The sequence below is a fragment of the Gracilinanus agilis genome, chromosome 2 (assembly GCF_016433145.1).
Source record: "Gracilinanus agilis isolate LMUSP501 chromosome 2, AgileGrace, whole genome shotgun sequence".
In the NCBI taxonomy this organism is placed as follows: domain Eukaryota; kingdom Metazoa; phylum Chordata; class Mammalia; order Didelphimorphia; family Didelphidae; genus Gracilinanus; species Gracilinanus agilis.
The window spans coordinates 244926502-244940304 of record NC_058131.1 but is presented as its reverse complement, the minus strand read 5'-3'; the positions used below and the strand labels follow the sequence as shown (position 1 = coordinate 244940304).

The 13803-nt window shown below is 46.2% G+C and overlaps 1 protein-coding gene across 2 annotated transcripts; it reads right to left on the bottom strand.

Annotated features, from left to right (window-relative positions):
* Positions 1-443: 443 nt before the first annotated feature.
* CEBPB (CCAAT enhancer binding protein beta) lies at positions 444-2885 on the bottom strand. 2 transcript variants are annotated; one of them, XM_044661105.1, is made up of 2 exons: positions 2285-2885; positions 444-2221 (listed from the first exon to the last, which is right to left on the bottom strand). In XM_044661105.1, the coding sequence occupies exons 1-2, from the start codon at positions 2495-2497 to the stop codon at positions 1403-1405; spliced, it is 1032 nt and encodes a 343-aa protein (XP_044517040.1). In that variant the 5' UTR covers positions 2498-2885; the 3' UTR covers positions 444-1402. The 2 variants fall into 2 exon arrangements, with proteins under 2 accessions (XP_044517040.1, XP_044517039.1); XM_044661104.1 differs by having other exon boundaries at positions 444-2885.
* Between the last annotated feature and the right edge of the window lie 10918 nt (positions 2886-13803).

Genomic DNA, 13803 nt, shown 5'->3' with positions numbered 1-13803 from the left:
ATAGCCCCGCCCCCTTCCATCCTCCCCGCCACACCCCATCCCCCTGCCCCCGCCGCTAATCTCTCAAAGTCTCTGTCTCTGCGTCTCCTTCTCCCCCTCTCCTTCTCCCTCCCTCCTCCCGCGCCGCAATCTGTCCCCCAGAATGAGGAAGTTCTCAGGTTGAGCGCACCCCCAGCAGAGGAAGGGAACTTCTCTCCCAAGACCAATTCCACACAGCCCCGTGGGTCACCCTGGCTAGTGCAATAATTCCGCTGAGTCATTCAAAGTCCAGCCTCTCCAAACTGCTCTGTCCTTGCAAACAACTGCCCCAACCACTTCTTTGAGACCTTTCTCAAAGTCCCCCAAACCCAAAGGCCTTAAAGGAAGGGGGAAGGATGAGATGAGGGAGGAGACTTTCAAGGGAGAAAAAAATTCAAAAAAGCAATCCACTGCCCTCCCAAGGATCTTTTACTAGACGCAAAAGTTTATTAAAATTGTTCATTATTAATGCTTCAAACGCAGAGATCCCAAAATATACAGATGCCTCTTTCCTTATAGAAATAGATTATTCTTTATAATAAAAAAACGTAGGAACATCTTTAACAGATTACTCAATCCATGACTGACAGTTACACGTGGTTACATCAGTTGTGTACACAGTCGTTCCCAGCCATGTTTAAAGATTGCATCACTCACTTTCTGTTTGCTTGCTCGCCGTCCCCTTTCTTCGCTCGAATATATTTGTGTGTGTATATATACATATATATGTATATAGGAACACATATATGTATATATATACATATACATAATTTTTGGGTTTTTTTTTTAAATAACACTACCATATCATAAATTCTCAGAGGTCCCCGGAATATTTGGTTGGTGGAAAAAAAATATATATATAAAATAATAAAATTACCAACAAGAAAGCCAATTCATCAACCAGACAAGGTGCAGAAGTTTTGCAAACGTCGCCGGGGTTGACGGGAAAAGGAATACGTGAAGCCTCTGACAAGGGGGTTGTTTGGGTGGCGGAGAGAGGAGGCGGGGGTGGGGGTGGGGTGGAACAGGGGAACAGCGGAGGTCGGTGGTGCCACCCTCACCAGGTCGCCTGAATCTAAAACAACCCCCCTCGGCCCCTCTCGAAAACAACCTACCCTTCTCCTCTCCCTACACAAACACCCACCAAATCTTCGAGTCTCTGCCTTTTCTCTTTCTGATAGATCTGTCCCACCCGGGAGCAGAAGCAAACAGCCCTGAGGCCAGCAGTCTCCAGATGTGGCGGCCAGTGGCTGCCAGATACGATCGCCTCAAGTTCCCCCCGGCCAAGCGTCCAAGAGGGGAGCAGGCCAAGTGGGCGAGAGGCCTCCCCGCAGTGGCGATGGTGGTAGCGGCGGTGGCTGAGGGTCCCATGAGGGCCGCTGGGCTAACAGTGTCCAGAGGAGGCCAGCAAGGGCTCGGGCAGCTGTTTGAACAAGTTCCTAAGTGTGCTCAGCTCTCGGGACAACTGCTCCACCTTCTTTTGCAGTCGCTCGTTCTCCGCAGTTAGCTCAAGCACTTTGTGCTGCGTTTCCAAGTTGCGCATCTTGGCTTTGTCGCGGCTCTTACGCACCGCGATGTTGTTGCGCTCCCGGCGGATCTTGTACTCATCGCTGTGCTTGTCCACGCTCTTCTTGGCCTTGCTCTTGGCTGGCAGCGGGGTCGGACCTCCGGGATAGCAGCCTCCGGCCTTGCCCTCCGCTGGGTTCGGGGTGCCGGGGGGACTAGAGGAAGACGACGTGGACAGGTTACCGCTACTGCCGCTCGGCACTGACTGGTAGCCCAGGTAGGAGCGCATGGCATAGGGCGAGCCGGCGGACATGCCCCCGCCCGGCCCCGCCGCCGAGTCCTCTTTCCTTTTGCAAGGCACAGAGTCCGCAACCGGTTCGAAACCGGGTTCGGCCTTGAGCTCGCCTGCTCCCGGCGGTGCCAGTGGCGGCGGCGGCTGAAGGGGCGTGAAGCAGCCGGGAGGGTGCAAGCCGCCTTTGCCCGCGCCCTGCTGAGCGAGTCGGCCCAGGCTCAGGTAGCCGTAGTCTGGGCCCGGCGGCTTCTTGCAGCCGGCGCCGCTGCCTTTGGCGTAGTCGTCCGCGAAGAGGTCAGAAAGGAAATCGTGGTGGTGGGGGGGATGAGGAGGGTGCGCGTGGGGGTGGCCGGAGGAGGCGGGAGCGGAGGAGGCGGAGGCGGCAGAGGAGGCGGGAGGAGCCGGCTCGAAGTTCCCCCCCGCGGATGGGGGAGGCGGCGGCGGCGGTGGCTGCTGAGGCTGCTGGGCGCCCAGCGGATCCAGGTAGGGGCTGAAGTCTATGGCTCTTTCGTGGTCGCCGATGCTGAGCTCACTCACAGAACGGCCCCCTGGCCGGGGCGGGTGCAGCTTGAAAGGAGCTAAACAGTCCGCCTCGTAGTAGAAGTTCGCCACTTCCATGGATTTAAAGGCCGGAGGCTGCAAGGGGAGGCATGTCGGGTCCCAGGACACCAGGCGTTGCATGAAAGCAAAGGGGGAGAGAGGAAGGGGAAGGGGGAGGGAGAAAGGGAAAGGGGGAGGGAGAAGGGAGAAGGCTGGGGCTGGGGGCTTGGCTTGATGACCTTCGCGGCCCCCCTCCGCCCCGGCCGCTGCAATCCTCCGGCACTGAGGCGGAGGCTGCTTCCAGGCTTAAGCTGAGCCAGGCGTTCTAGGATTCCCAGAGGCTCTGCTGTCACTGCTGCCCGGGTCTGGGACACGGTGCTGGGACGAGCTTCTGCGGCTCTCAGCACTGCTGCTGCGGCTGCTGTAGCTGCTTTGGCTGCTGCTACCGTGGCTGTGGCTGTGGCTGTGGCTGTGGCTGTGGCTGTGGCTGTGGCTGTGGCTGCTCCGGACCATCTGGTCCCTCCGGGTCCCGTGCGCGGCTGTGACTTGCTAAAGTTTCTCGCTCGCCGGTTATTTATAAAGGCGGCCCATAGCAACGGCTGCGTCATGGCTGGCAGCGGGCCCCAGGCCGCGCATGCTGGGCCGCCGCTTCCCCTGCTCCTCCTGCAGCCGCCACCGCCACTAAAAGCTCCCCGCGATCCTAGCGCCACGAACTGGCCCCACAACCCAAAGAGGGACACAAAGCTAGAGATGCGCGTTTCAGGGGTCTGGTGGACTATTCTCGGGGCAATAGCGTGCGCCCCCGCTCCCACCCCAAGGGAGAGGCTGGGGGAGGTGCAGCCCCGCCCCCTTCTAAAGAGCCCACACAATCCTCCTCTCTCTCTATCTCTCTCCCTCTCTCCTCTCTCTCTCTCTCTCTCTCTCTCTCTCTCTCTCTCTTTCTCTCTCTTTCTCTCTCTCTCTTTCTCTCCCCCTTTCTCCCTCTCCCTCCCTTTCTCCTTCCCCTTTCTTCCCCCGCTCCCGCTCTTCTCTCTCTCTTTCACATTCACTCACACATGCCACCATTCCCCAACCCCAATGAGCTAAATCTTCTATAAATCTCCCCACTCCTAAAACCCCCAGCTCTCCTTCCCAGAAGGAGTTGATGATTCGCGAGCCTCCCACATCTCCGGGGGTATTCGTTTCCGACCCAACCTCCCTTTCCTTCTCAACAGTTTTACACTCCCCAATTTGCCCTGCCTCACACCCCCCCCCAACTGCCGGAGGTGAGTAGGGGTGAGCAGGAGCTGTGAGGCTGAGATCAGAGCCAGTGAAGCCAGTTTCCCAACGGCGAGGTCGGGCCCTGCCTCCGAAGCTTCTCCATCCCACCCGACAAAGCTTGAGCACGGAGCGGTGCTTTCTCCAGCTACACCTGTACCCCCTGGCCCATGGTCTGCTTCCTCATCCCTGTGGACTCTCTCTCTCTCTCTCTCTTTCTTCACTTCCATCCCAGCTTCTGACTGGAGCCCCCAGAATTCCTCTAAGTCCACTGGGGAGCCCAGAATTTGGCTGGATATTTTTAGGAGTAGATTGTAGAGACATCCATAAGTGCACACTTATGTGCAATTGTGTGTCCAGTTCCCTGGAGTGTGAAGGTGCCCTTCATATACAGGCTATAGCCAAGAGATCAATGGCCTCCGACCAGGATCAAGCCTCAGCATTAGCCTTTGGACTGGGGGACTCCTATGCAGGTAAATGATCTGAGAATGTTTGAAGGCCTGGATTCGAGTTCTGACCACTACTTAACTAGCAAGTCAGGGGATTTTAAGATAAAGAGCTGGAAGGGATATTATAGGTCATTTAGCTTGGCTTTCTCATTTTACAGAGAAGAAAACTAATTATCCAAAGTCATAGTAGCAGAGATTGAGCTTAGATAAGAACTTTGGTCTTCTGGCTCCAAAGCCAATGATCTTTCCACTCAACCATGGTAACTTCCAGATCCTCAGTTTCTTCAACTATAAAATGAGGATAGATGTACTAAGGTCCCTTCCATGTCCAAAATAATATAATTCCTTCTTCTACTCCCTTCCCCTTTATGGCCCAGCCTACCTACCTTGAGGGAAAGTGAGCACAAGTAAAAAAGAGACTTGTTTATGAGGTAGGTTGCTTTAGGAGGTCTCCTGCGCTACCCAGGGAGATGAATTCAGAGGCTAGGAAAGAGTAATAGGGAAGAAGCTGTGGATCCCCTAAAAGGGAAGATCCCCTGATTTCTATTTACCTGCCTTTTAGTGTTTTCCCTCTTAAAACTAAGGAGTTCAAGAGAGTCTTTAATACTCTACCCCTATTTCTCCCAAGCTCTATACAAAACCCTCTTTTGAAAATACCTATTATCCCCTTCTCTTTACCTAGACTGAGAATTAGAAAATCTGGGCTTAAATTCTCTTGATCTCATTTTCTTCCTTTATAAAAAGGAGATTGGACTAGATAGTCTTTCAAGGTCCTTTCTAATAAATTCTAAGTCCTGTCTTCTCCTAAAGAGCAGGAGGGGGAAAAAACTGAGTCTTTTACATCTGGATTGGTGCTGTTGTTGTTTAGTCATTTTCAGTGGTGTCCAACTTTTCATAACCCCAACTGAGGTTTTCTTGGCAAAGATACTGGAGTGATTTGCCATTTCCTTCTCCAACTCATTTTTACAGATGAGGAAACTGAAGCAAACAGGATTAAATGACTTGCCCAGGGTCCCACAACTAGTAAATGTCTGAGGCTGAATTTGAACTAAGGTCTTCCTGACTCCAGGCCCTGCACTCCACTGCTCCACCTAGCTACTGCATCTGGCTTGTGGGAGGAGCCAGGTAAATGAAGGAATGGGGATAGAGAAGTTCACCTGGTTCTGTGCCTTCTGGAACTCCTAAGTAATTAAAAAGAACAGGTCCACTTTCCCTATTTCCCTTCGAACTTGAGATAAAAATGAAATTCCCCACTGCCCAGAACCTACCCATTTAGTGATGGGGGTACAGAAAAGGAGCAGACAGTCACAAAGGAAGATTTGACTCACTGCCCTGATTTAATTTTCTTTCGTTTTAGACTATTCCTCTAGTTGGTAAGAAGGCCTTTTCTGGAGGCCTCTCCTAAGTGAGCTACCATTCAGGGGATGTGAAAGGCCTGTTTCGGGGAGATTGGTCTTTCGTGCTATTTAAGAATATGGTGGTAACATTGAAGCGGGGAGGGAGTGCCTAGATTAAAAAAAAAAAAAAAGAAGAGCAACAGATATTGAACTGGAAGTCAGGAGATGTGAGTTCTCATCAAACCTGTACCACTGCCTCTCTCTATGTGACCCTGAGTAAGTCACTTCTCTGAACTTTAGTTTCCTTATCTACAAAATGTAATCAAAGGGATAGACTAGGTGACTTCTATGTTTCCTTTCAGCTCTATCATAGGTCCTATGGTTTCCTTGAGCTTTTATGTTCTAAGGGCCCTTCTAGGTGACATGCTGTTGTTCTGCTGCTGGTTGCCTGCCTCATTCATCTCCCTTGCTAGAATAGTCTCTAGGACACTTGGCTGCGTGAACTCGGTTTGGCTGGCAAAGCTATAACTTTGATGGCCCTGGCATTGTTCACATTTTGGACAGCTCCCTCCATCAGCCTGGGACCAACTTGTCCAATGTATCTTCTGTCCACCTTCTCCTAAAACCCTCCCACAAAGGCTGCCCCCTCTGCACACACACACACACACACACACATAGATACAACATTCACATGCATACATTCATACAGGCTTATTTGTTGGTAACCCCTGACCCAACACCCCCAGGCCCTCACCCCTGCAAGGAGTTGCGCAAGCCCTAGTTTATCTGCTCCCTCAGTGATCTCTGCCCTATAAGTGCTAGTAGGGAAATGACATCTCAAGAGCCTGGGGACAGATCAACTTGATGAGCCTGAAAATGTTGGGGTGCCTCTCTACAGGCCTGAGAAAGGCTGGAAGACCAGAGGGGAAAGTCATACCTGGGGCTCCACAAGTCAGCTTTCAGAAAAAGGGAAAAAAAAAAAAAAAGACTTGAAATGATTATACAAAAACAGGGCCATATGGTGGAGAGAGCTCTGGATCTCAAATCAGATGCCTAGATTTAAAAAAAAATTCTTACCTTCTGTCTTAGAATCAATACTGTGTATTGGTTCCAAAGTAGAAGACTGGTAAAGGCTGGACAATAGGGGTTAAATGATTTGCCCAGGGTCACACAGCTAGGAAGTGTCTACGGTCAAATTGAAACCCAGGACCTCACATGTCTAGGTCTGGCTCTTGGTCGACTGAGCCACATAGCAGCTTTTCACAAGCCTAGATTTGAGTCCATGCTTTGCCACTTACTAGCTGTATGATATTGATCAAATAATTTCCACATCTTTAATGTGGAAAAACACACTGACAAGCAAAGCAGTTTTCCAGGTAACAGAGAATTTTGAGAATTTATGATGCACTTTTTTGTAAGCAAGTGGCATAAAACAGACTCATTTTTTTTATAGAATCCTTTTTGTGTTCTATGTATATAGAAATGTTCCTTTTTGATGTTTATATTCAAGATAAATGTTTTTAACCCCAAAATGGAATAACTGCTTTCTTTCATTTAATTATGAAACTCAAATTAAATAATATTTGCAAAGTACTCTGTAAATCACAAAGTCTATGTTAATGCCATATTATTGTTTGTTACAGTTATTGTTCTTACTATTTCGCTCTGAGACTGACCCAGGCAATAGCTCCCCCTCTAGACACCTTTCTGGATGTATATGGCCAGAGTCAGCTAGGTAGTACAGTGAATAGAGCACCACACCTGGAGTAAGGAGGACCTGAGTTCAAATTTGACCTTAGACGGTTTCTAGCTATGTAGCCTGGGCAAGCCACTGGGCCCCAATTTCCTAATCTTTCCTGCTCTTCTCTCCTAGAACTGATACTAAGACAGAAGATGTTTAAAAAAAGAAAGAAAAAGAAAGAAATATATGTTGCCCCTTTGTGACATAAGAGAATCATGTCAGATCTTAGACTATAGATTGTCAGAAGTGGAAAGGACTTTAGCACACACTATCACAGTTAAAAGGGAGCTTAGGACATAGGATGTTGGGACCAGAAGAGAAAATTTAGTCCAATCCCTTAATTCTACTTAAAAAAAAATAATAAAATTCTTTATTTTAAACTTCGTGTGTTGTTGTTCAATCTGATTCTTTAGGGCTTTCTTGGCAAAGGTACCTGAATGGCTTGCCATTTCCCTCTCCAGTTCATTTTATAGATGAGGAACTGAGGCAGACAATATTAAGTGACTTGTCCGGGGTCACACAGCTTATAAGTGTCTGAGACCAGATTTGAACGCTGGAAGATGAGGAGTCTTCCTGATTCTGAGGCCAGTGCTCTATCCACTGCGCCACCTAGCTGCCCACCTAAACTTTCTAACCCTAAACTCCATAATGATCAACAAGACATTCTGATAAAATGTAAAATAATTGTAGACAAAACCATTCAAATCAACATTTTTTAAAATGCCTTCTAGGTGGTAGATACTGGGTAAGGCATTCAAAATAAAAAGGCAAAAATGAAGCTGTCTGGACCCTAGAGAAGCTGACATTCTTCTAGATGATACCCGCCCTGGACAGACTCCCACGGTGGTAAGGGTCAAATGAGCTCATGTACATGAAAATATTATGTAAGTTATGAAGGCTAAGTTGTTTGCACTGATTTTTAGAATATGCATTTTAATTTAACAAAATAAAAAGGGTCCTCTTTGCTCTCTATCTTCTGATCATCTAAAATGCCTTGCAAACCTTAGAGTGCTATATAAATATCCTCAGTGATCCTGAAGGATCTTATTATCCCCATCTTTTTATTCTGTGTATTTTTAAAATTGGTTGCCATAATTTTAATGTGGTAGTAGTCATGTGTTTGTTATGATTCTGTTTCCTTCATTTTGCATCATTTCATATCTTCCCCTATTTCTTCACATTCCTGATATTTGTCATTTTTCTGGTGCAATTACATTTTATTACATTCATATCATGCGATTGGTTCATTCATTGGACCTATACTGATCCTCCAGTCCTAAAGAGAAGGAAACTAAGACCCAGAAAAGAGAAATTATTTGCCCAGGGTCACGCACTGAGTTAGTGGCAAGCCTGGAACTGCAATCCATGTTCCCTGACTCCAAGTTCAAGGCTCCTACTAGCTCATTCCTTCCCTTCTCTCTCCCTTCAAGGTTGCCCTTGATAACAACAAACATTGATTTGGAATCAGCTACACCCTGAGAGTGGAGGGATACAGCTGCACAAAGATACTGGTCACTCCAACAGCTTGTAGCCTACTCTGGGAATTATCCTAGGTTATACTCCCCAAAGGAGGGTCTTTCAGGAAGCCACACAGACTACTCAGCTCCTAGAGGGGACCTGGGATTGATGATGAATGAATTTTTCCCCTCATTCAAGTCATTTGCCAGTTCCCTTCCCTAGAAGCCTGGAAGGAAGCAGATCAAGTTGTGAGACAGCATCAAACAGTAGAAAGAACACTGGACTGGGATATCTGAGTTCAAGTCCTATTTTCTACTACCAATTCAGCTTGTGACCTTGGGCAAATCACTTTCCCTCTAGGCATCAAGATGCTTTAGCTTGACCTGGAGTCAAGAAGACCTGAGTTCAAATCCAGCCTCAGACACTTACTCGATCTGTGTCCCTGGGCAAATCACTTAACCTCAATTTCCTCAGCTATAAAAACGAGGACAATACTACTACTTACCTCATAGAGTTGTTGTGAAAATCAAAAGATAAGGGGAAGCTAGGTGGCACAGTAGAGAGAGAGCCAGGCCTGTATTCAGAGGGACTTGGATTCAAATCTGGCCTCAGATACTTCCTAGCTATGTGACCCTGAGAAGTCACTAACCTAATTTCCACAGCCCTTGTCCTTCTGCCTTAGAGTTGTTACTAGGACCAAAAAAAAAAAAAAAAAAAAAAGATATTTGTTTAAAAAGTGCCTAGCACAGTGCTTAGCATTTCATAAATGCTTGTTCCCTTACCCTTTCATTTCTCCTCCCTAAACTTCTATCCCCTTGATAATTTGATAGAATTGAACTAAATGACAGTCTATGTTCTGAGTACCCATAAAACTCTGACATCCTACAGATAGGTGAACTATCAAAAAGAAAAATATTCGTTCTCGGGTTGTCTCCATCAATACACGGTAGCTACCACATTCTCTTGCTTCAAGGTAGTATTTTGTCCATTTCAGAGCACTTTTATTTCCATGATCTCATATGATTACAGCTTTTGTGTAAATGAGTACTAGAATCAAGAGAGCCCTGAATTCAAATTCCCACTTCTGATACTAACTGGAGAGCCTCAGTTCTTCTTCCCCGAGCTTCATTTTCTCCAGCTATATAATGAGTATAGTCATAATCATACTTCACAAAATCATTTTAAAGATCAAATGAAATCATCTAAAATGCCTTGCAAACCGTATCCTCAGTGATCCTGAGGGATCTTATTATCCCCATTTTGCAGATATGGATATTGAGGCCCAGAGAGATTGAGCAATACACTCAAAGTCACCAAAAGTCATTGATGAGGTTCTCACCAGCACTTAGATCTTCTGACTCCTACCATAGAGCTTTGCCACTGTACTACTACTCATCCTTTGTGGATAAAGCCCAACCCAATAAGCCTTCCCACTCACAGAAGACACATTCATACACACTCATGGAATCATAAAATGTCAGAGTGGGAAGAAGCAGAGAGCATAGAGCATGGTGTGTCAGAAGGGGAAGGAGCCTTAGCAGCTAGCCTAGTGGTGCAAAACTCAATAGAAATAAATCTCTCTGGGCCATATATTTACTTAGAAAGCCACAAATTAGCATTATCTATGTTGTGTTTTACTTGTATTTACTTTGTGAAATATTTCCCACTTACATTTTAATCTGGTTCCTCTGTGTCAAGGGCAGGCCAGTGATTTGGATACCTGTGGTCTAATCCCTCTCTTCCTTACCTCTTTTCTCCTGCCTTTCCTCCCCCAAGAACCTCACCTGGATTCCAGGGATGGTGTTATCAATGACAGTCTTCACCTTCACTCAGGTGACTGTGTGCATAAGTCATGTAGCCCCCTTGTTGTTATAAACACTCATTTCCCAAAGCCCTGGCCTGCTGCTTCCCACCCCCAGTCACCTGATCCTCACTTGAGCCCAGAAGCCCCTTTATTTAGTTCTCAGTCTGGCTCCCGAGGAGGTGCCCGAGGCCTGACCAGTGAAGAGGACCTGGATTCTAATTGGAGTCTTGCCCATCCACTGACCAAATATGTCTTCAGTCTGTAATGCGGAGGGGCTATGAACATTCTGCCAAGGGCTTTAGAACCCATCTGGGGGAGATGTGCAAAGAGACAGAGAAGAATTTGTAAGAAACTCAGCTTCTCTTAACCACTGCATACCTAGAAAGGAGAGGGGCCATCTTGTTATTAAGTTACACTGTTCACATACAATTATTCTCCCAAAAACTCCTTAGAGGTAGATAAGATAGATACTGTTATCCCCATTTGACAGATGGCAAAATTGACAGCCAACGGCTTACACTAGGTCATTTGTCAAGGAGAAAAAGACTGAGAACCAGAAACTTGTTTGTTCTACTTTCTAGTCCAATGCTCTTCCACCATTCCAAGCTGGTGGTTTTGCCACTCCGTTAATTCTGTCATCATTTAGAGCCATAGATTCTTAGAACTATAAAGGACCTGAGGGAATATCCAATACACTGTTGCATTCAGTGGACAGCAAGGTGGCACTGTGGATAGAGTACCTCTTCCATCAGTTCAAATGTAGCCTCAAACACTTATTAGTTGTGTGACCCTAGACAAGTCATTGAACCCTGCTTGCCTCTGTTTCCCTCATCTGCAAAATGACTTCGAGAAGGAAATGGCAAATTACTTCAGTATCTTTGCCAAGAAAACCCAAAATGGGGTCACAAAGAATCAGACAGGACTAAAACAACTGAACAACAAAACTGCCCAGCCTCCACCTCTTAAAACCCCTGCTTTCCTTCATGATTTCTAACTTCTAGTGCTCTCTTTACAATGAAAACACTTTATTTATTTTGCATATATTTTATTTCTTCTTATAAGTGTCTTTATTCTTATTACCCAATAGAATGCAGACTCCTGGAAGCCAAGGGTTGTTTTCTTTTATATATAGCTAGTGCCTAAGACAATGACTAGAAACAGGTAAGCTGAGCAAATGTAGCATATTGTGATAAGTATAGGATTCAGACTTGAACTTTGATACTTACTGTGGAATCTCTGTGATCCTGGGAAAGTCATTCAAACTCTCGGAGCCTTGGTTTTCTCATCTATAAAATGGGGATAATAATACCGGCAATACCATCTCCCAGAGGTGATTGTGAGGAAATTTACTTGTACACTTTTAAAGTATTATTTAGAGAGCAGCTAGGTGGCTCAGTAGATTGAGAGCCAGACCTAGTGGCGTCAGACACTTCCTAGCTGTGTGACCCTGGGCAAGTCACTTAACCCCTATTGCCTCACCCTTACCGCTCTTCTGCCTTGGAACCAATACAAAGTATTGATTCTAAGATGGAAAGTGAGGGTTTAAAACAAAAAGTACTATATACATGTGAGCCATTGTTACTATCGTTATATATCAGTGATTCCCAAAGTGGGCGCCACCACCCCCTGGTGGGTGCTGCAGCGATCCATAAGGGCAGTGATGGCCACAGGTGCATTTGGAGGTGGTGAATAACTGAAAGGAGGCAGTGATAGTATGTGACAGGGGGCGCTAAGTAATATTTTTTCTGGAAAGGGGGCGGTAGGCCAAAAAAGCTTGGAAACCACTGGTCTATATCATCTCATCAAAAGGCATTGGGGTAATAGAAACAAGAATGGGCCTGAAATCCAGGGACCTGGGTTTCAGGGCCCAGCTCTGCCACTTAGCTGGGTGGCTCTAGATAGATGACTTCAAATCACTGATTTCAGTTTCTTCATCTGTACAATAGCAAACAAAATACTTCTAATACTTCTACTAACTGCTTGGCTGAATTGTGTAAAGAAAGTACTTTATTAACTTGCAGCACTTCCAAAATCAGTTATTATCATCCCCTTTGGGTTTCTATCAATTCCACTCAACATTAACTAGTCACCCTAATAGTCAAACTAATAGAAGCCGCCACAGCATAGGGGAAGAAGCCTAACAGACTCACACTTGTCCGCTTCTACACTTGCTGGGTAGCCTTGGGCAAGCTACTTCTCTTATCACTCGAGGTTCCCCATCTCCTTCAAGGGACTGTTATGAAGATGAAATAAAATAATGAGTGCAAAAGATCTTTATTTAGCAAATAGAAATCAGAAATCACAGAAGCCCTCAGAGCTCATGCAGTCCCACCCACTCAGGTAGCCCTAGGGTCTCATAGAGTCAAGAAGACCTGAATTTATTTGGAAACTTGCTAGGTTTATGATCCTTGGTAAGTTTCTTCACTTGTGTTTGCCTCGGTTTCTTCACCTGGAAAATAAAAATAATAATAATAGCACCTACCTACCTGGTTGTTGTGAGGACCAAATGAGAAAATAATAATTGATCTCTTTCAAAATGTGTGGCACAGAGGGTGCTCTACAAATGCTTATTCCCTTCCCTTCTTTTCCTCCCCCACTAACCCCACAGGCATCTGGAACTCAAACCCAGAAATTCCTTTAACCCTAGATCCAAATTCCTAGTTGGAATTCCTGGTTTCCATCTAATCTCACCTCAATCCTATCCCCTAAAAAATGACCTTCCTGATCTCCTCTGTTGTTAGTGTACTTTGTGCTACCCATCCCGAAATGGATTTGTACAGCTATATCTGTATACATGTCTTATACATCCTATAAGCTTGAGGATAAGGACTATTTAATTTTGGTTTTGTTTCTCCAGTGCTTTGTAGAGTAAATGAATGATTTGTGTTATTCAGGCCTTTCAATTGTGTCTGCCTCTTTATTACCCCACTTAGGGTTTTCTTGGCAAAGATAGTGAAGTGATTTTCCTTCTCCAGCTCATTTTACAGATGAGGAAACTGAGGCAGACAAGGTTAGGTGACTCTCTCAGGGTCACACAGCTAGTAACCTAGGTTTCCCAAATGGCACATAGTAAGTAATGGATAAATCCTGGAATTTAATTATATAAGGGATAGAGAGAAATTGTCATTGTTGCTACTGTTATTGCTGTTGCTCTTGCTGTTAGACAGCTAGGAGGGAGAAACATTTGGAGCACAGGATCTAGTGTCAAGAGGACCTGAGTTCAAATCCCGCATCAGACCTTTATTTGCTGAGTCAGATCACTTAAAAACTCTCTCAGCGGGGGCAGCTGGGTAGCTCAGTGGATTGAGAGCCAGGCCTAGACACAGGAGGTCCTGGGTTCAAATCTGGCCTCAGACACTTCCCAGCTGTGTGACCCTGGGCAAGTCACTTGACCCCCATTG